This window comes from Anas acuta, chromosome 26 (genome assembly GCF_963932015.1).
Source record: "Anas acuta chromosome 26, bAnaAcu1.1, whole genome shotgun sequence".
NCBI classification, from domain to species: Eukaryota; Metazoa; Chordata; class Aves; order Anseriformes; family Anatidae; genus Anas; species Anas acuta.
This window is the reverse complement of record NC_089004.1, coordinates 4,999,032-5,019,224: the sequence shown is the minus strand read 5'-3', so window position 1 is coordinate 5,019,224 and position 20,193 is coordinate 4,999,032. Positions and strand designations below refer to the sequence as shown.

General features: G+C 66.6%; 3 protein-coding genes across 3 annotated transcripts in view; all 3 read right to left on the bottom strand.

Moving 5' to 3' along the window:
* Positions 1 to 3,822: 3,822 nt before the first annotated feature.
* Positions 3,823 to 11,364, bottom strand: CILP2 (cartilage intermediate layer protein 2). The gene is made up of 9 exons (XM_068661627.1): positions 11,073 to 11,364; positions 9,974 to 10,072; positions 9,242 to 9,514; positions 8,869 to 9,051; positions 8,138 to 8,296; positions 7,793 to 8,053; positions 7,564 to 7,672; positions 7,333 to 7,490; positions 3,823 to 7,199 (listed from the first exon to the last, which is right to left on the bottom strand). Exons 1-9 carry the CDS (start codon positions 11,131 to 11,133, stop codon positions 4,801 to 4,803), a joined length of 3,702 nt encoding a protein of 1,233 aa, XP_068517728.1. The 5' UTR covers positions 11,134 to 11,364; the 3' UTR covers positions 3,823 to 4,800.
* Positions 11,365 to 12,078: 714 nt separating this feature from the next.
* Positions 12,079 to 18,581, bottom strand: YJEFN3 (YjeF N-terminal domain containing 3). Its single transcript, XM_068661509.1, has 6 exons — positions 18,329 to 18,581; positions 15,456 to 15,564; positions 13,687 to 13,797; positions 13,487 to 13,600; positions 12,890 to 13,040; positions 12,079 to 12,306 (listed from the first exon to the last, which is right to left on the bottom strand). Exons 1-6 carry the CDS (start codon positions 18,574 to 18,576, stop codon positions 12,107 to 12,109), a joined length of 933 nt encoding a protein of 310 aa, XP_068517610.1. The 5' UTR covers positions 18,577 to 18,581; the 3' UTR covers positions 12,079 to 12,106.
* Positions 18,582 to 19,344: 763 nt separating this feature from the next.
* The window catches only part of NDUFA13 (NADH:ubiquinone oxidoreductase subunit A13), a 91,216-nt gene continuing 90,367 nt past the window's right edge, over positions 19,345 to 20,193 (bottom strand). The window contains exons 4-6 of the mRNA XM_068661480.1: positions 20,004 to 20,075; positions 19,820 to 19,889; positions 19,345 to 19,594 (exon numbers count right to left, since the gene is read on the bottom strand). Of these exons, the coding sequence (XP_068517581.1) occupies positions 19,475 to 19,594; positions 19,820 to 19,889; positions 20,004 to 20,075 (262 nt within the window). The 3' untranslated portion in view covers positions 19,345 to 19,474. The remainder of the gene's footprint in view (positions 19,595 to 19,819; positions 19,890 to 20,003; positions 20,076 to 20,193) is intronic.

Here is a 20,193-nt window from a genome sequence, read left to right as displayed (position 1 = left end):
AATATGGGGATATGGGATCTTTGGATATGGGAAAAGGGGTGCAGGACGCTGGTTATGGGATGTGGATGTGGAGGATATAGGGTATGGGATCTTTGGATATGGGATAAGAGGTGCAGGATATGGGATGTGAGATATGGGGTGGTGGCTATGGGATGTGGGATAAGGGATATGGGATTAGAGGTGCAGGATATGGGATGTGCAATATAGGATATGGGGTGTGAGACATAGGATATGGGATGCGAGATGAAGTGTATGGGATATTGGACCTGGGATGCAGGATAGGGGAGACACCGGCCCCCCAGCTCACCTTGTCTCCAACCAGCCCCAGAAATAGCCGCTCCACTTTGTGTTTTTCTTCCGCTGGTTCATGTGATAAAAAAAACAGTGGCCGTGAAATGAAAAACACACAAAATATTTACCAAACTTCCAGTTTTGAGTCAGATTTTTCGACATCTGGAGAATTAAAACGCTCTGGCAGCTTCGGCGAGCTGTCATCATAAAGGGTTTAAGTATGTTGTTATTATTATTTATGGGCTGGATCCTGAGGATGAACAAAGGCCAAAGGTTTCAAAAATAGCTTGAAAAGGGGGGAATGGATGTTTTTTCCAGAACCAGCTCGCTTTGAACAGCGAGATATTGAGTTGTAACTCCTCAAATATATCTAAAAAGCAACTGGGAGAGGAATGCGTGGCGTGAGGCGCTGCCTCCCGGGGCCGTGCCGGGTTCACCTCGGGACCGAGGCAAAAATTGGGGTCTCACCTCGCACCGGTGCCGGGGTCCCCTCTCCACCTGGCTCACCAATTCCCACCGTTTTCCCCCAAATCCTGGCTCTCAATGACCCCTCCCACGGGGGTAGGATGTCAAGAGCCCTCCGTGTCCCCACCTGGGGATGGGGAGCGGGGATCCCCCCCCCTATCCAAATTCGAGCACCGTTTGTTTTCCTCCTCCGCTTGTCCGGAGGGAGCGGCAGGAGCGCAGCGAGTGCCTCTTGGCCAGACGGCCAGGAATTCGGCAGCTGGACCCAACCCCGCCATGGCAGCAGGGACGGGGAGCTGGCACCTCCCGTGTCCCCCGCTGCCCCCCCCGGGGACACACGGGGGGCAGGAGAAGCCCCTGAGCCCCCCCCTGTCCCTTGGGCATCCACCCCACTGAGGGTGCTGAGCGTGGCGCAAAAAGAGGAGCCGCTGGGGATGGGGCGCACGGGGGGGACGCAGCTGCAAAAATATCAGGGGGGGCCCCGGGGGGGGGGCTGCCAGCACTCGGGGGGGGGGGGAGTGAGGGGCGGCTTCGGAGCGGGGCCGAGCACAGCGTGCACACGTCTGCTTTTCCCTTTCATCCCTTGCCTGTGCGTGTTCCCTTTCAGCCTGAAACGTGGGTTTCTCTCCTATTTTGGATTGGCTTTTCGGCTGCTTTCTTTTATTATTTTAATTTAGGCCCTGTCATTATATTTTCCATTATTTAAAAGGAATAAAAAAAAAAAAAAAAAAAAAGGAAAGCGAGCGAGAGCTGCTTCCCAAGTAGCTTTCCAGCTCGTGGCTGGTGCTCAGAGCCGCCTTTGTTCTCGGCCAGCGCCGGGGACGTGCTCGCGGGGAGCAGCGGCGCTCGCAGAGGCACCCCCATGGAGATTTTGGGGGGGGGCTGCACCCATCCAGGGGGGGGGCAAACAGCATCCCCATCCCTGTTGCGGGGACCGGTGGCACCGAAGGACGTGCCCGTGCGCCCCACGAGCGGTCAGCCAGCATTCTCCTGGCTTGCTCCCCCCCCCCCTTTTTTTTCCCTTCCCCAATTTGGGAACTCCAGCCCCAGCTTGGACGGGGTTTGGGAGGTAACGAGAAGCAGCTGAGCCCGGCCGAGCACCGGGGGGGCGCATCCTGCAGGGGGTTGGGGCGCTCGCTGTGCCCACGTCCCACAGTCGGGGACTGCGCTGCACCTGCGCCTTGGGGGGGCTCAGCTTTGGGGTTTTGCCCTTTGGGGTTTTGTTCTTTGGGGTTTTGTTCTTTGGGGTTTTGCCCTTTGGGGTCTGACCTTTGGGGTTTTGACCTTTAGGGTTTTGCCCTTTGAGGGGTTTGACCTTTGGGGTTTTGACCCCAAAGCCACCTCGTTGTGGGAACCCCTCCTGCTCCATCTGTGGGTGCAGCGTGGGGTCCCCAGGGACCCCCTCCCCAGCACCAGGACCCAGCAGCGCCCAGCACCTCCTGTGGGGGGGGGGGGCAGGGGGGTTATTTTGGTCCCCGAAGATGCTTTTTGGGGTGACACAATTCAGGTGGGGCGTGGATCTGGCCGGGAAGCTGCCAGATCCATGGGGCTGGGGGGCGTCGGAGGGTCCCACACCCTCTGGCCCCATGGAGAGGGGGGGGGGGGCGCAGCAGGAGGATTTGGCTGCAGCCCCCCAGCCCAGCCCCTGACCCCAGGCAGTTTTCCAACCCTCGGGAATGTGGGGTTGGGCTGGGACACCCAGCACGGACCTCCCGCACCCGTCCCACCCTGCCCACCCCCCTGCACCCAGCTCCTGGTCCCCAGCACCCCGGGGTGGGAGCGGGGCTGCGGAGGGGGCGTGGGGGAAGGAGGGATGGGAGAATTTGGGAGCCCCCCTCCTGCCCTGCTCCTTTTGGGGGGGGGCAGGATGGGGCACATCTCCCTGAGGCTTTCTGGGGGGGGGAATTCAAAGCTGCTGGTGGGCAATGGGAGCTGGGGGGAGCCATCCTTTTTTTTTTTTTGCGTCTTCATTTTTGCCATTTTTCCCCCCATTTTCTCCCCCCATGCCCAAAATAACACCAGGAGCTGCCTCTGACCAAGCTGAGCAGACGGTGGAAAAAAATCCTGCCCCCCACCCCCCCTCACCCCCCCCAGGGTGCTGCCACCAGCAATGCCCTCGGGGGAGCACCCACCGATGTCCCCCCATTATGGGGTCAGGGACCCCCCGGGAATGGGGATGGGGACCCTCTGCCAGCTTTTTGGGGGCACGTGGGGTGGGGGGGGCAGGTGCCCCCTCCCTCAGCAGCACCCCCCAACCCATTGCATCCATCCTCAGCATTTTTCCTTCCAGGCAGGAGGAGGAGAGGGACGGATTTTGGCTGCCGCGGCACCCAAAAGGGGTGGTTTTGGCAAACTCCCCTTGTCGTGTCCCCCCCCGTTCCCCCCCCCCAAACCGCTGCCCCGTCCCCTTTGATCTCGCCAGCGGCAGCATCCAGTAGAAGGGCGAAAAAATGCCTGGATTTGGCCAAACCGTGTTTTAAAAAGGAAACATTGTCCTGCGAGCAGGAGGGGATGTTTTGGCCCCAAACACGGAGCCTGTTCCATTACGGCATCCTCCAGGGCTTGGGAGGGGGGGGGGGGGGTACGGGACCGCAGCCCAACGCGGGGTCCACGTGCATGAGCCCCCCCTTCCTACATCCTCCAGGGACCCCCCCAAACCTTGTTGGATGGACGGACAGACCCCCAGTTCCCACCTCGCTTAATGGGGCTGGGCTCGTCCCCATGTGCTGGGAGCAATGGGGAGGTTTTGGGCCCCCCCTCCCCGGGCTGCCACGTCCCCCAGCTGCGGGGTTGGATGGGGGCCCCCCCCCCTCCCCGTGCCGCTGCACGGCCGCCAGCCGCCTGAACCGAGCCCAAGGCAAACAGGAGCTGCCGGGACGATGCTACCGTGCGGGGTGGTGGGAGGGGGGACCAAAAATAATTAAAAAATAATAATAAAAATCCCCCCACCCCATCCTGGGTACACATCAAGGAGGGGTTTTTTTTTTTGGGAACGTCCCCCCCGTGTCCCCCCCCCCAAGGTTTGTCGCCAAGTTGTGGGCAGCCCAAAGAAACCCAGCAGCCACGTGGGTGTAAACACAAACCGTATATTTCAATATTTCAATATTTCATAATAAATAATGTACAAATTGGTGGCGTGCCCGGGGCCGCGTCCTGCCGTCATCTCCCCCCCCCCAAGCCCCCCCCTCGCCTCCCGCCTCCACCGTGTGCTGAGCTGCCCCAGTTCTGCCCGCGGGGGGCTGGCGGCGAGGAAAAAAGGGGAGGTTGGAAGAAGGGGCTTGGGTTTTGCCTAGGGAAAAGGATTTTGGGGTGAAATGCACACCCTGAGGGCAAAGGATTTGGGGCAAGGGGGGGCTGGGGGGGTGCAGGATCAGGCCCAGCGCTGAGCTTGGGTGGAAGCTGCGGGGTCCGAGCCCGGGGTCCCCAGCACGCTGCCCGCACCCAAGCCTCTACCACCCAATGCGGGAGGGAGAAAAGGGCTTTTTGTCCAAACCCTTGCTTTTTTCCCCCAAAAAGACACCCCATATTTCCTTATCCTGCCCCAAAGGGCTGCTGCGTCCAGCCAGGACCAAGGATTCCCCCAGGAGGACCCCCCAGGTGCCACCAATCCCCAGCACACGGCACCCCTTCCCCATCGAGCCCTCTCCCCTATTTGTGTCCCACGTCCCCCCCCCCGCATTTTTTTCTCTTTATTTTTTAAATAACCCCCGAGGGGCCGCATCCTACGGCCGGGGGGTGAGCACCACGAGCTGCCCCGCACGGGGCTGGGGGCGAGGGCAGGGGACAGCACCCGGAGAGGGGGGGGGGAGAGCCGGGCTCAGACACGGGGGCGCCTCCCCCTTGGGAAAAGTGTCCTTTGGTCATGGGGGGGGGACACAACAGAACCCCCACCAGACATGTCCCTATGTCCCTTTGCACCTCCGCGTCCCCCCCTATCCCACCCCTCCCCATCGGTCGGTATAAATGAGCGCGGGTAAAAGCGAGGGGCAAATTGGAGGGCTGGGGGGGCGAAATGGAGGGGGGGGCACGGGGACACCGCGGCGCTCACTGCTGCGCCCGGGTCCTGCCCATCCTCCGCCGGCTGCTGGGGGTCCGGCGGGTCGGCGTGGGGCTGAGGGCTCGCACGCCGGAGGCGAAGTCCAGCACCTCGGGGGGGGGCGCACCGCGGCGCAGCTCGCCGGCCCCCATCTCGCGCCGGATCTCCTCCAGCGCCTCGGCCGGCGAAGTCAGCAGGCGCTGGAAGAAACTCTCGCGCCCCGCCGGCCTCTCCTGGCAGGTGAAGGTGACAGCGGTGCCCGCCTCCGACTTCATCTCCCTCGAGAAGCCGTCCGAGGTGCCGTCGAAGCAGCGGCCGATGGCGATCTCCTTGGCCAGGCGCGGGTTCTGGTCCGTCACCGTGTAGATGCCGTAGTTGTGCCCCAACGGGTCAACCGGTGCCAGCATGGTGAAGGCGGCCGTGTTGTTGGTGTCGGCCACCGGCGGGTGCCGGGCCAGGTAGTCCCTCAAGAGGCCGTTGACGGCCGTGCGGCGGCAGCTGCCTTGGGGGATGATGGAGACCAAGGTGCGGTCCACCAGGCTCTGGTCGTAGAGCATCCCGCTGCACTTGAACTCCACGCAGGCTCCCGAGCTGTTCTCCAGCAACCCGTCCCGCACGCTGCGGGTGTCCCGAAGGCCGTAGAGCTGCCCCCGGGTGCGGGGGTGGCTGCCCCCCACGTTACGGGACCTCACCATGTACTCCTGGGGACCCTCGATCCGCACCTTGATGAAGCACGCCCTGAACTCCTGCGGGTTGGGCCACCACGCCAGGTAGTCGCCGGTCCAGGAGGTCAGGTCGCTCTCCTTGAAGGGCACCACGTTGTACTCGTACTTGTCCACCTCCACCCGGTAGAATCGGAAGTGGTTGGCGCTCACCGGCGCCTCCTCGCACTCCTTGAGGCTGCGGTAGGGGTAGACGGGGCCGTTGGTCTCGTCGATGTTGTTGGGGTCGGGTTTGGCCACGTTGATTTGGAAAGCCGTCTTCTTGAAGCTGGGGTCGTCGTGGTCCAGCCGGCGGTACCCCAGCTTGTTCAGGTAGGGCTGGGACACCCCCACGGCGTTGGGGTTGAGTTTGGGGCTGGAGGCCACGGCCTCAAGCTCCTCGCCGCCCAGCGTGGCGGTGAGATAAGCCGAGTAGGCGTCGGGGCGCCGGGCGTCGCAGAAGGCGGGCAGGCAGGCGCCGTTGGGGCCGGTGACCACGCTGTCGAAGCGGCCCCAAGCCCGCGGGTTGGCGGGGAAGCCGGGCTGGGGCTCCAGGTTGATGAGGCTGATGACCACCCCCTCCAGCTGCTCGTAGGGGTTGAATTTCTCGTTGCTGTAAGCCCTGACCTTGACGAAGCAGCGGCGGTCCTCCGGCACGTCCAGGTTGAAGAGGCGCCGCTCGCGGATCTCCATGTTCCCGATGAGGAAGGTTCTCTCCTCCCTCTTCCCCCGCCTCTCCTTGGCCGGGCGGAAGACGCCCTCCTCCTCCCACAAGCCGGTTTCGGGGTTCAAGGACCACAGCTTCATCTTCTTCAGGTGCTCCGCCATCCGGATCTGCCCCGCGTCCATCCGCACCTCCACCGGCCCCGTCTGCAGCACCTCGCCCGAATCCCCTTCCCGAAAATCCACGGCGAACATGCCGTAGGTCCGCAAGGGGACGATTTCGCCCTCGGCGTTGGCGAAGCTCAGGTCGCTGGAGGCGGCCCCGGCCGTGGCGATGTCCCTGGGGTCCAGGAAGGTGACGCTGGCTTTGACGGTGCCGCTGAAAACCTCCCCGGAGGGGCGGAGGAAGGCGCCGGCGGGGATGACGAGCTCCCCGACGGGCTCCTGGCCGCCCACCTCGCCCAGCGGGATGGCGTTGGTCCGGCCGGCGTCCAGCTCCACCGGCTCCTTCTTCCTCATCATCTTCACCTCCTGGTAAACCGCCCCACCCCGGCTGTTGAAGGGCAGCACCTTGACGGCGTCCACAAAGCGCTGCTGCCGGTCCACGAAGCGGGCCACCAGGCGCTGCGTGTCCGGCGGCACCTCGATGGTGAAGGAGCCCTGGTAGCCGGTGAAGCCGATTTTCTTCCTCCCCAGGAAGATCTGCCCGAAGCGCAGGGGCTCCCCGGTGTCGGCCGCCGTCACCCGTCCCTGCACCAGGACGCGGGGCTGGGCGCAGGGTCCGCAGCCGCATTCGGCCACCACCTTGACGGGCAGGACGGAGCCGCCGCACTGGATCTCCCGCACCTCCATGCGCCGCACGCCGCAGCAGCGCCGCGCGCCCGCCCCGCACCGCTTCCCATCAGCCGGGCTCCCGGCGCACGGTGCCGGCGGGCAGTGCCCCACGTCGTAGTACCGGGAGCTCTCGGCGTCCTGCCGGCACTCGGCGGGCAGCTCGATGAGGCTGGGCTCCGGCTTCGGGTTGCAACTCTGCTGGCCCTGGGCTGGGGAAGACGGACAAATTTAGGGACCCCATCTCATGGAGATGCCGCCAACAAAGCCCATCCCACGCTCCCGGGAATGCTGCAATGCCCTCGAACCTTTGCCCTCCCCACAAAGACCCCCGTGCCCACCCACCCAGCACGGTGAGCTGCGCCGGTGCCGATCTGATGGCGCCCGCCTCGGTGCTGGCCTTGCAGTGGTAGGTGCCAGCCTGCTCCGGCACCAGCGCCCGCAGCGCCAGGCGGCTGCCGTATTTGTGCACCTTCCTGTCCAGCAGCGTCCCGTTGTGGTACCTGCGGGGACGAGGACACGGTGAGCGGGGACGCGGTGGGTGACCCCCTGCCCCCCCCGCCCGCACCCACTCACCAGTAGTACTTCTTGGGCACCGGGGTGCCCGAGGCTTTGCAGCAGAAGGTCACCTCCTGCCCGGCCACCCGCACCTTCGGCTTGGGGTGCAGCACCATGTAGGGCTTCTCTGCGGGAGAAGGGACCAGAGGGTGCAGCCAGCCGTGGTGACCCCTTCCCCGCTCCTTAAACCCCCCCCATTATGACCCCGAGGGGGTCACAGCACAGCCCCCGGTGCCGCGGTGCTCACCCAGCTTCTGCAGCGTCACGCGTGCCACCGACACGCCGGAGCCGTTGGAGATGACGGGTGCCAGTCCCAGGACGAAGCCATCGCGGTGGGCGCTGACGTTGGCGGTGGTGCCCTCGCACACCCCGGCCACGTGGAAGTTGCCACGGGTGTCACTGCGGGCCACCAGCACCGGCGGGCGGCCCTCCAGGTAGATGCGGGCACCGGGCAGCGCCGCGCCGGTGGCGGAGACGACGGTGCCCTGCAGGGTGTGCTCGGGGCAGGCTGCGGGACGGCACGGCGCTGAGACCCCGGGGCCACCGCCACCAGTGGGGTCAGCAGCGTCCCCGTGTCCCCAAGGACAGGTACCTGGGCAGGGCGAGGGGGGGCACTTCTGCACCTCGGCGGGGCGCCCGGCGCACAGCAGCTTCTTGGCGTTCTTGCAGCTCCGGCGGCGGACGCGCGTCCCGGCGCTGCCGCAGCTGCGGGAGCAGGGCCCCCACGCACCCCACTCCGTCCACGTGGGCTCTGCAGGGAGATGCCGGGTGGGCATCGGGCACCGCACTCCCCCCACCCGGGAAGGGGGCACGGCACAGGGGATAATGCTGCAGAGCTGCAGCAGGTGGAAAAGGGGACGCAGGCACCATGGGGTCCCCACCCCACAGGTCTCCATCCAGCCTCCCGTGCCCCATCCAGCCCCCGGCTCGGCCCTGCACGCCCCTGCCAAGCTATTTTTACAAGCTCAGCCTCTGTTATTGCAATTAAGCTGACGAGGTGCAGGCGGGGGCACATCGCCCGGGGAGCTGCCGCGTCGGCGCGGGGGCAGCCGCTGCACGGCTGAGGCCCCATGGGACAGCCCGTGCCCCCGCGCGGGGGCTCGGAGCTGAGCCGGAGCCGGCCGGTGAGCAGAGCGAAGCGCAAAAAAACCTTCGCCAGCAAAGCCAGGACGGGAGACCGCAGCCCAGCGCCGACATTCCTGCGGCCGGGGAAGGGCCGGCGCTTGGCTCCGTCGCCGTCTCCTCTCCGTCTCTTTAGGAACAGGGTGGGGAGGCTGCAGGTGGGAGCCAGAGGGAGCGCGGGGAGGGCGGGGGGGTCCCTACCTGGGCAGGGGCCGGCGCTGCACGCCCGCCGCTCCACCGCCTTGCCCTTGCACTTGAGCTCCTTCAGCGCGGCCACCACCTGCGCGTTGACGCAGCGGCGCTGGCGGGTCTGGGTGCCGCTGCTGCCGCAGGCGCTCCGCGAGCAGGGGCTCCAGGAGGACCAGTGAGACCAGTAGATGTGCTCTGGGAGGGCAGAGGTGGTCGGTGAAGGGGGAGGTTCGTGGGAACCCATCACCGTGGGACCAACCCGTGCCCAGCTCCATCGTTATTTCGCCCCCGGGGTGGTGTCCCTCACCATCTCCAGCTGGGGACAGCGGGCACGGACCCCCCCCCCCCCAAGAGATGCCAGTGGGGTTTGGGGACCAGCACTCACCCAGCGGGCAGAGGAAGCGGATGTGGTAGTTGGAGCAGGTCTTGCCCTGCGGCTGCTCCTTGTTGACGCACCGAAAGCCCTTCTTGGGGCTGAAGTGCACGACTTCACCCACGTCCTCGGGCAGCTCCCACTCGGTGGTGCGGGCCTGGATGGCCACGGGCCGCTCGCACACGCGCCCGCGGTAGTAGAAGCGGATGGCCTCCAGGCTCTCGTAGTCCCCGTCCCCCCCGGGGTGGTCGATGTTGAACCACGATGTCCACTCAGCCCCTCCACCTGGGACAGAGCCACCCGTGAGCACGTGGCTGGGGCGCATCCTCTGCCCCTAAATGCACCGGTGTGGCCCCGGGTGCCACTGGGGCTGGGGAAGGGGCACCCTGGGGACAGCTCCTGGGGCTGTGAGGGCAGAGGACGACTGGACCAAAGCACATGGGATTGAAAGCACCGGGTGCTGTGGCATGGGAAGCGTGGGGTGCACAGGGCTGCCACCACATCCCTGCTGCGAGAGCCCCAAGGGACACCACTGTGGGATCCTGGTGTCCCCACTGTCCCCAGGGGAAGGTGTCATCTAGCAGGCTGGCGCTGGGGGACATGGTTCCATGTAGCCCCTTTGGATTGCAAGGGAGAGGTGTCCCAGAGCAGCTCCAGCTCTGTCCCCAGCAGCACAGTGTCCCGTGGGTCCCCAGTGGTGTGGCATCCCGTGGGGGCTTGGGGACAGCCCCGCAGTGGCCGTACCTGCCGTGTCCAGGTCGAGGTCTGCCAGGCTGGGGGCTGCTTTCCAGGGCTTCCCCGGGGCGCCGCTCTTGCCCGGCTCCGAGTCGTTCTCCAGGGACTCTGGGGGAGGCACAGGGTGAGAGCCCCCGGCACCGGCTCGCCCCCATCCCCAGGACCCTCTCCAAGCCCTGGACACCGATGTCACGCTGCGAGTGACATCCCTGGCTGGGCACGGGGATCGTGCTGGGCTCGGGGCAGGGTTTGGTGGTGGTGTTGCAGAGGCTGCCTGCCTGAAAACGCTGCCTGCCAGCTCCCCGCTGCCCCAGGGGAGACACAGCGGGGGGGTGAGGAGCTCCGGCACGATCAGCCCCCAGCAACCAAACTGGGACACGGCAGGAAATTGGGCTGCAAAGCCCCCAGGGCAGGCTGAGCCGGGCATCGCAGGTGCTGCACGGAAGCAGCCGGCACAGGGGGGGGCTCGCTGCCTGCCCCAGCTCCCCCAAGGAGTTCACCCCAGGACACCGGGGCTTTCTGGGGGCAGCCCTGCCCCGATCCTGGGTGTGGTGAGCGGGGTTTCGGCCGTGCAATGAGCACATGGAGCTGGGACGGACAGAAGGATGCTCCCCGGAGAGGAGCTGGATGCCTGGGGCTGTGCCATGAACGGGATGAGCCGATGTCCCTATAACAGCCCAGGAAGGTTTGTGGCCAGCTGATGAGTCCCAGGGGTGTCCATCATTTAGGGCAGGATGTGTCCGAGCCCCCCTGACAGCAATTCCAGGTGGGGTTTCCCACACAGGTTCAGCCACCAGCACCGGATCAGGCAGCACCGGTGGGGACACTGCACCGGGCACGTCCCCATCCCTCCGGTGTCACAGCCCCGGGGAAGGGGAAGCTCCCGAGCGGGGCAGAAAAAAGCCCCGAGCATCCTCCAAGCAGACACAGGAGGGAAATTCCCCAGCTGCTGTCACAAATTTCTGTCCCCAGCAAACATCTGCCGATCCCCGGCACTGCCGTCCTGCCCCACAGCGCAGCCCCCAGCCCCACGCCATGGCGTGACGGGGATAAGAAATTTTTCCTGGAGGGGGTCCCTGAGACGTCGTTAAAAATGCCGAAATCTTACCTGGCGCCCCGGCGCAGCGAAGGGCAGCGAGAGCCAGGAGAGCCAGCGGCAGCTCCCCCATGGCTGCCCACGCCGCAGCCGCTCCTCTCCGCGACTGCGAGCGCGGCCGCCCCGCAGGTCTATATAGGAGGGCTTTCCCCCTCGCGCCAGCAGACAGCAGAAATCGGATCCTGGCACTCGGGGCCGGCAGCTCCGCCGGGGCTGGCTTGGTGTCAAGAGGGAAGCGGGAAGGAGCCCTCCCCGCGAGCCGGCCGCGCGCTGCCACTCGCCGCTCCAGCCCGGTAAACTCGAGGGCTTGTTTTTTGCAAAGCTGCTAAAATTGGATGCGCTTGGGAATGCGGCTGGGAGGGAAGGGAAAAAGCCCAGAAAGCCCTTCCTCTGAGCTCATGCGGTCGGCGCCGGGGTGCCAACCCTCCCCTGGCACCGCCGCGCCTGGGCACGGCCGGTGGGCGCCCGCGCCGTGACCTGGGCCACGTGTGAGCGCCCCGCCAGCGAGCTGAGACCGCGCGGAGCTCGCGGCACCCGTGGCCCCGTTGGATCCTTGATAGAAGGGGTGAAGGAACCAGGGAGGGGCTGAGCGGGGAGCCCAGCGCTGCCCCAAATCGTGGTTAGATTTGGTTGGGTACCGCAGCCCTGCTGGCCCCATCCCTGAGATGTGCTCCCCAAAAACCAAGGCTGATGTAGGGCACGGGGTTCCCGGCACCGGGAGCTGCACCGTTGGGGATCCAGGTCCCCGGTGACACTTTGGGGATGAGGACACCCTTTCCCCTAGCTGCTAGGACACACGGGGACAGTCCCAGTGCTGGCTCGTCACTGCCCTCCCCATTAATTAACCCCTGGGGTCGCTCAGCCCGGCACCATGGGGTGACGGGGACGGGGACCGGCTCCTTCCCCATCACGGTGCCACACCATGGGGACAACGCGGCTGCGCCAGGGACCCCCCGGCCACCCTTGGGAGCCCACCGAAACTCGTCCCACGTCCCCAGGCAGACACTGAGCACGGCGAGGAGCTGCCAGCCCTTTATTGCCGGGGCTCACAGGGGCACCACGCACTCCGTGCCGGGGTACTCGGGCGGGTTGAGCTCGAACTTCTTCTGCACGTCGTAGGGCACGAAGCGGCCGGCCACAAAGTGCTGGCGGCCCAGGAAGCGGCGGGCGCACTGCTTGGGGGCCATCAGCGACACCAGGACGTCGGGGCTGATCCCGCTGCTGCTCCCGGCCTCCACGTCCCACCCTGTGGAGAGACACAGGGAAAGGGGTCAGGGGGTGGCCGAGGGGGGCAGCGAGCCTGCGCGCGGGTGGAGGATGCTGCGAGGTGGTGGAGATGTGGGGCTGGAGGATGCGGAGCCCCCCCCAGAACCCGGCACCATCGCTGCCCTGCATGGCTCTGGCCTCATCCTGCCTCTGCACCGTCCCTGGCAGGGCGCAGGGTTTTTTTTGGTGGGGATTCACCAGCTGCCGTGTCGAGAGCTTCTGTTTGCTCCTCCGGCAGCGGCTGCGGCGGAGAGAGGCGGGGAGGGGGGGGGAATGATGAAGGGGGGGTGATGGCAATTCCAGGCCTGGCCACCAGACACCCGGGTGTTTTCAAATTACATCATGTCTCAGTTCGGGGAGTTTGTTATTTATTGGAGATGCCCTGAATGCATCCTCAGAGAGCCGCCGCCAGCCCTCGCTGCTGGCAAACCGCGGGGACGCTGCCAAGCCGGGGGCAGCGGGGGGTCCCCGGGGCTGTCCCCGCGCTGGGGGGGGTGACACCGGGGGTGGGCAGGGTGACAAATCCAGGCTGGGGGGATCCCGTCTCGAGTGCGGGGCCGGACCTGAGGGCACGTCCAGGCTGACGATGGGGATGCGGACGTGCTTCAGGGTGGCGAGGATGCCGGCACAGGGCCCCCTCCCCTCGCCCAGCTCCGCCTCGGCGCCCAGCACCGCGTCCACCACGGCGTTGTAGGCGTCGTTGATCAGCTGCACCTGGGGGGGGGGACAGACAACAGGCAGCTGGGGGGGTCCCCAAGCCCCCCCACCTATCCCCAAAGCATAGGAACGGTGCCAACGGGGGCATCCCTTTCCCCTCCATCACTGGATGCGCGCAGCAAGTGGTGAAAAAAAAAATAAATCCTCCCCCCCCCCAGTTAAAGAGAGAGGGATGCAACGGGCTGGAAACGCAGCGTGCAGCCCGGCCAGGACAGCGATTTCAGGTCACATTCCTCCGAGGGAGCCCGGCGCTTCCAACAACAACAGAGCCGGGGGCTCGGGGAGGCAGGGCCGGCGGCGGGGCGCGGCGGCCGCCCGCTGGATTTCATGGCATCCCCGGGCTCCCAGCAGAGCCGGGGGGGGGAAATAACAAGGGTAATAATGAGATAATAAGGTGAGGCACATCAGGCAGAGAGGGGGGGGCAGCTCCTGCCGGGGCTCACCTCGGTGGGGAGGTAGGAGAGGAAGGGGATGTCCATCTTCTCGCACTGCGTGGTGAAGTCCCGGTACAGGGGGTCCGGGGAGCGTTTGGGGTAGAAGATGGTGGGCTCGTAGTCCTGCGTGGTGGAGAGGCAGCGTTGAGGCACCCGCGGGTGCTCGGGGAGGAGGAGGAGGAGGAGGAGGAGGGGAGGAAGATACCTACAAAGATCCGCAGGTGCCGCGCGCACACCAGCCCGATGGCACCGTTCTGCGCCGGGCCGCACACCACCAGCACCGTGGGCTGCTTCCGCGGGAGGGACGGCAGTGGGAAGGCCTGGGGGAGAGGAGCCGGGGGTGGCACCGCGGCACCCAGCCCCCTGAAAGGGCCCTGGGGTGGCACCCGGTGCCGGGGAGGTGGCAGGGAACAGGGGAAGGGGGAGCAGGGATTGGGTGGAAAATGGCATGTGGTGGGATGGGGATGGGGACCGTGGTGGGATGGGGATGGGGACCGTGGTGGGATGGGGATGGGGACCATGGTGGATTGGGGATGGTGCCGTGGCTGGAGAGATGATTCCCCAAAATGGGATGGTGCAGGTGATGGGATGGGGATGGTGCCATGGTGGGATGGAGACGGTGCCCTCAGCAGGACGGGGACAGTGCCCATGGTGGGATGGGGACGGGGACCACGGTGGGATGGGGATGGTGCCCATGGTGGGATGGGGATGGGGACTGTGGTGGGATGGGGACAGGGACCATGGTGGGATGGGGGTGGGGACCACGGTGGGACGGGGATGGTGACCATGATGGGATGAGGACAGTGCCCGTGGTGGGACAGGGATGGTGCCCATGGTGGGATGGGGATGGGGATGGTGGTGGGATGGGGACGGGGACCATGGTGGGACGGGGATGGGGCCACAGTGGGACAGAGATGGTGACCACGGTGGGATGGGGATGGTGCCGTGGCTGGAAAGATGATTCCCAGAATGGGATGGTGCAGGTGATGGGATGGGGATGGTGCCCGTGGTGGGATGAGGACGGTGCCCGTGGTGGGACAGGGATGGTGCCCACAGCGGGACAGGGACAGTGCCCATGGTGGGACAGTGATGGTGCCCATTGTGGGGTGGGGACGGTGCCCATGATGGGGTGAGGACGGTGCCCGCAGCGGGCCGGGGCTCCCCGCCAGCCTGCTGGGAGGCGGCGGCGCTCCACATACCAGCAGCCTGCCCGGGGAGGTTCTGTTTATCCATTGACAGATTTTTTCCTGCTCGCCGAGCTTGGCTCCCGCTTCAATCCAAACACCGGAGCCCCGAGAGGCAGCAGGGCCAGTTCGCAGCCGCTGCTGCTCTGGACGCAGCCCCGCTCGCCCAGCCCTGGCCCTGCCTTTGGCTGCGGCCCCGAACGCATCTCCAGCTGCCTCGGGGCTCCTGGGGATGCGCTGGGGGCAGCCCGGGGAGGGGACGATGCTGGGGGTCCCTGGGGATGCTCTCCCCTCGTGGTACCCGTGAGGAGGAGGAGGATGCTCACGGTGGAGCTGGGGATGCTGCGAGCTGTGGGTGCCCCGGGGGAGAGGCGTGGGGCTGAGCCAGCCCCGCTGACCACCGACACCCAAATATTTTTTGCTCCTCGGGCAAAGTCCGTGCCCTTAAAAATAGGAGGGCAGAGAGCAGCCCCGACGCCTCGAATGGAAAAGCTGAGCCAAGGGAGCAGAGCTCGCTGCCCCGCTGAGGCACGAAGCTGCCCCTGGTGCTGCACCTCCACTGCCCGGAGCATCGCTGCTTCCTCCTCCTCCTCCTCCTCCTCGCACCCAGCTCGAGCATCCAGGCTCCCAGCACGAGTGGTTCCAGGGCATGGGGACCCCCCCACTGCCCCCCGGCACCCTCCTGCCTGCACGCACCTTCCCTGGGGTGGGATGGGATGGGGTGGGATGGGACGGGGCTGGCAGCGAAGCCCCTGTCCCTTTTGGGGTGTCCCCAGCCCTGCTGCCTCCCTCACCTTGGTGACGGCCACGGCACAGGCGTGTCCCCAGATCTCGATCAGCTGCTGCCGCCCGAAGCGGTAATCCTCCAGCAGCTCCTTCTCGATGGCCTCCGCCTCCGCCTTGCTGCGGGGAATGGGGCAGCAGTGAGGACGGGGACGTCCCCGGGGCGCTCACCGAACCCCTTGGGGACCCCACTCCATCCCCAGGGACACGGGCATCCCCCGGGGGACACCCAGGGCAGGGGACACGCGTGGCTCGGGAAGAAATTGGGGACCAGATGAGCGTGGAAAGAGCCCCCTGCGCTTGCCACGTGCCCAGTTTGGGGCTGGCAGCGGTGCCGCGCGGGGTCGCGGCCGTTTTTTTTTTGGGGCGAGGCACGGCCCTGGCAGCGTCCCCGGGCTCTCCGGGCTCTCGTGCTCTTACATAAAAGCGAACAATGCCGCGGTTGTTCGCCCGCCGCCGAGCCCGGGAGCTGGCAGGGTCGGGGAGCCTGGGCTGGGCCAATAATTGCTCCCATCTGTTGGCTCACCTGCGCCGATGGGAACAGCGCGTGCCGCGGCCAAGCCCCCACCACCGGGATTTTTTGGGGAGGGACGGGGAAATCGGAGCCCCGGGAGAAGCCAGCACCAAGCTCCCCAAAGCGCTGGGAGGAAAATTTACGGCCCCCGGGGAGCCCCGGCACGGTGCCGGTGCCAGCACCCATGGGTGCTGTGGGAGCGCGGGGTTCTGGAGGTGTCGGGTGGGAGCAGGGGGGGTAATGGGATCGTTACACAATGGGATCGGGGGCTCTGATTTTGGGGTGCGCACCTCGCTGGGTCCAGGCTGTAGGAGGGGACGCTGGGGTGGTGCTACCCAGGAGCTGGAGGGGATGGGGACGGGGTCCTGGGGGGTACCCTCTGCAGGACCCCATAGACCCTATAGACGTGACATGGCGTGGCCATTCTAGCAGACCCCACAGCCCCCACAGCCCCCATCGCCTGGCTGTCCTGACAGACCCCATAGACCCCTGATGTGCTGGCTGACCCCACAGACCCCCCCATACACCCCCTGGATACCCCGGCAGATCCCACAGGTCCCCAAGTGCTGGCCATCCAGTCCGACCCCATCCCATCCCAGTTCCCATCCCATCCCCATCCCAACCCCAGTTCCCATCCCATCCCCATCCCAGTTCCCATCCCAGTTCCCATCCCATCCCATCCCAATCCCAGTCCCATCCCCATCCCAGTTCCCATCCCATCCCAATTCCAGTTCCCATCCCATCCCATCCCAATCCCAGTCCCATCCCCATCCCAGTTCCCATCCCATCCCAATTCCAGTTCCCATCCCATCCCAATCCCAGTCCCAGTCCCTTCCCATCCCCATCCCAGTTCCCATCCCATCCCAGTTCCCATCCTATCCCATCCCCATCTCAGTTCCCATCCCATCCCCATCCCAATCCCAGTCCCAGTCCCATCCCAGTTCCCATCCCATCCCCATCCCAGTTCCCATCCCAGTCCCATCCCATCCCAGTTCCATCCCCATCCCACCCCAGTTCCCAATCCTTTGGTGCCCTCTAGTGAGTCCCAGCCCGGCCCCAGTCCCACACAGCGGGGTGCTGTGGGGCAAACTGGGAGGAGTGGGGGGGACACAAGAAGGGGACACATCCAGCCCCGAGGTCCCCCCCCCGCGTTGGCAGCAGCCGCTGGGGGCCGGCCCCACCGCAGCTGTGTTGGCACTCGGGATGCGGGGGGGGGGGCGGGGGGGGGCGAAAATCGCCCCTAATTGCTGCTGGCAGGGAAAAGCTGAGCCCGGTCCCGATGTCCTTGTCCCCGGGGGGGCGGGGGGGGGACATCACCGGGCTGCCACGGCCCTGGACTGGTGCCCAGTTTGGGAGCTGCGCCCCCCCCCAAAAAAAGCGCACAGCCCCCAGCGCCGCACTGTGCCGTCCCCATGGGACCTGTAGGATCCCCAAAGGGATGTCCCGGGGGGGGGGGGGGGGGCAAACCCGGCTCTGGTCCCCCCCCCCCCCGGCTCAAAGACACCCAGCACAGCCCAGTCCGGCCCAGTTGAACCCAACCTCCACGAACTGGGGGAGGACAAAACCTCTTTGGGGGGGGGGGCACAGGATGGCGGAGGGCACCCCCCCGCTGTCACCTCCCTGCCCGCTCCCCCCGGCACCCCGGGGGGGGGGGGCTCCGTACCCCAAATCCGCATCCCCGCTCCGTTCCCCAACCCCTGTCCCATTGAGGGGGGGGGTCCCCGTTCGCCCCCCCCCGCTTCGTGCCGCATCCATGGCGACCCGGGATGCGGTTGCTTTGGCAACCGAGGCGTTTGGGTACCGGCCCCCGCGGCTCGGGGGGGTCTTATTGAGGGGGGGGGGCTCGGAAGGGTGGGGGGGGTCGGGGTCGAGCCGGCAGCACCCTTGGGTGCCCCCGGGGGGGACACGCGGGGGGGGGCCCGAGGTGCCGCGTCCCCATCCGGAGAGGTTCGGGAGCACCGGGGGGGGTCCCGGGGGGGGGGCTCGGAGCATCCGGGGGGGAGGGTCCCGACCCCCCCCCACCGCCACCTGCAGCATCCCGGGGGTGTTTTGGGGGGGGGGCGCAGAGCACCGGAGCCCACCCGGGGTCCCGCTCGCATCCCCTGGAGGGTTGGGGGGGGGTCCCGGAGGGGTCCCGGTTGCTCCGGGGGGGGCTCCCCGCACGGTGGGGGGGCACCCCGGGGGCTGCAGCCCCCCCCCTCCCGCAGCACGTCCCGGTGGGGATGGGGGCTCAGCTCCACCGGGGGGGGGGGTCCGGCGGCACGGTGATGGGCACCGGGGGGGGGCAGGACTCAGGTATAACCCCCCCCCCCCCCAAAAAAAAATCTCCCCGGGGCTGAGGGGGGGTCCGCGGGACCGGCTGGGACTCACCTGAGATACCGGGGGGGCTCCCGGGAGGGGCCGGGCGCGGAGCTCATACCGGGACCACGGGGGGGGGGGCACCGGGACCAGAGGGAACCAGGACCTGGGGGGGGGGCGCACCGGGACCTGGGGGGCACCGGCGGAGCCCTGCGGGAGCGGTGGCAGCGGCGCGGCCCCCCCGGAGCTGCGCGGTGCCGCCCGGGGGAGGCGGCTCCGGTTGCCCCCGCCCCACCCGGACCCCCCCCCCCCCACCCCATCCTCCGGGAGCAGCCCCCGCGGGCGGTGCTTTGGGACCCCCCCCCTCATCCCCACGAGCTCTGTAGGGAGGGGCGGTGATGGGGACGCCCCAAATCCCCCCCCTAACACGCCCCCCCCCCCCCCCGTCCCTCTCCCAGTGATGGGAAAAAAACAAAAACCCCAAAAAGCTCCAAACCACCCCAAAACACCTCCAAACCACCCCCAAAAATCTTCAAAGCCCCAAAAACCTCCAAAACACCCCAAAACCCCCAAAAACCTCCAAAACGTCCCAAAAAAAACCAAAAACCTCCAAAGCCCCAAAACCCTCCAAATCACTCCAAAACCCTCCAAAACGCCCCCCAAAACCTCCAAAAACCCCAAAACCAGAGGGTTTAACCCCAATCTCCCTGCGGACGCTGCAGCAGCGAGCGCAAAGGGGCGAGCTCAGGACCCTCAGGTCCCCAATCGGGGGGGGTTCAGGACCCTCAGGGCCCCCCCGCTCCCAACCGTGACACCGAGAAGTCCCCGATGTGGGGGATTTGGGGAGTGTCCCCCCCCCCAGCATGTTTTGGGGGGGCTGCAGCCCCCGCCCTGCCCCCAACCCCCCCCCAGGATGGGAGATGAGGGGGGGGGCGGTGTCAGGGTGCTGCCCCCCCCCCCCCTCCAGCCTCTTTGGGTGCTGTGGGGGCAGCACGGGGGGGGGGGGGAGAAATGGACACCCTATAAACGTGGGGGGGGGATTTCCAAATTTTTTGGGGGGTTAAAAAATTGATGACAACACAGAAACGGCCACGTATCCACACGGGTTTAATGGGGGGTGCTCGGGGGGGGGGGGGGACACCCCCAGGGGACACAGGAGACCCCCGGGGGGGGCACAAGGACCCCCCCCAAGTGGCGGATTGGGGGGGGGGGGGGGGCTCAGACGTAGTACTGCAGCCCGAACTTCTCGGCGTCCATCTGGGTGGGGGGGCGCAGGTAGTACAGCTCGTCCAGCGTCGGCGGCACCCAGCGGTTGGTGTGGAACACGGATTCCCCGACCTGGGGGGGGGGAAAAAAAAACGGGGGGGGGCACCGGGGGGGGCGAGGGGTCACTGGAGGGGGGGCAGAGCCCGTACCCACACCCCCCAGGCAGCCACCTCGGGGAAAATTGGTGCCCAACCCCCCCCAAATTTACACCATCGCTGTGCCCATCACAGGGTGACCCCAGGGTGCTGCCCCCCCCCCAAAAAAAAATTAAAAAAAGCCCCCCCCCCGGTGCCCAACCTTCCAGCCGGGAACGTCCTTCATGATTTTGGCCTCCTCGTCCAGGTTCTGCCGCAGCTGCCGCAGGATCCTGCAAGAGAGGCAATGACCGTGCCCGGGGGGGGGGTCGTACCGGGAGGGGGGGGTCACAACGGAGCCCCCCCCGCCGGGATTTTCCAACCCCCCCCCCCCGGTGCTGCCCTACCTGCGGTCGGCCTCCGCCTGCAGCAGCGGCATCAGCGCGATCCGTGCCTCCAGGTCCTCAATCTGCAGCCGCCTGAGGGGGGGGGAAAAATGGGATGGGGGGGGCTCGGGGTACCGGGGGGGGGGGGCTCGGGGGCACCGGGGAGAGGCTCAGGGAAACCGTGGGGGGCTGTGGGGGGGTCAGGGGGTGG

Coding starts and splice junctions, on each gene's coding strand:
- YJEFN3 (XM_068661509.1), bottom strand. CDS start 18,576: ATGGGGTGGGGGGGGGGGGGTCCGGGTGGGGCGGGGGCAACCGGAGCC. Junction 15,565..18,328: donor GAGCCCCCCCGGTATCTCAG/GTGAGTCCCAGC, acceptor CATTCCCCGCAG/CAAGGCGGAGGCGGAGGCCA. Junction 13,601..13,686: donor CGCGGCACCTGCGGATCTTT/GTAGGTATCTTC, acceptor TCCACCACGCAG/GACTACGAGCCCACCATCTT.
- CILP2 (XM_068661627.1), bottom strand. CDS start 11,133: ATGGGGGAGCTGCCGCTGGCTCTCCTGGCTCTCGCTGCCCTTCGCTGC. Junction 9,515..9,973: donor CCTCGACCTGGACACGGCAG/GTACGGCCACTG, acceptor GCTCTGTCCCAG/GTGGAGGGGCTGAGTGGACA. Junction 8,297..8,868: donor CAGCGCCGGCCCCTGCCCAG/GTAGGGACCCCC, acceptor ATCTCCCTGCAG/AGCCCACGTGGACGGAGTGG.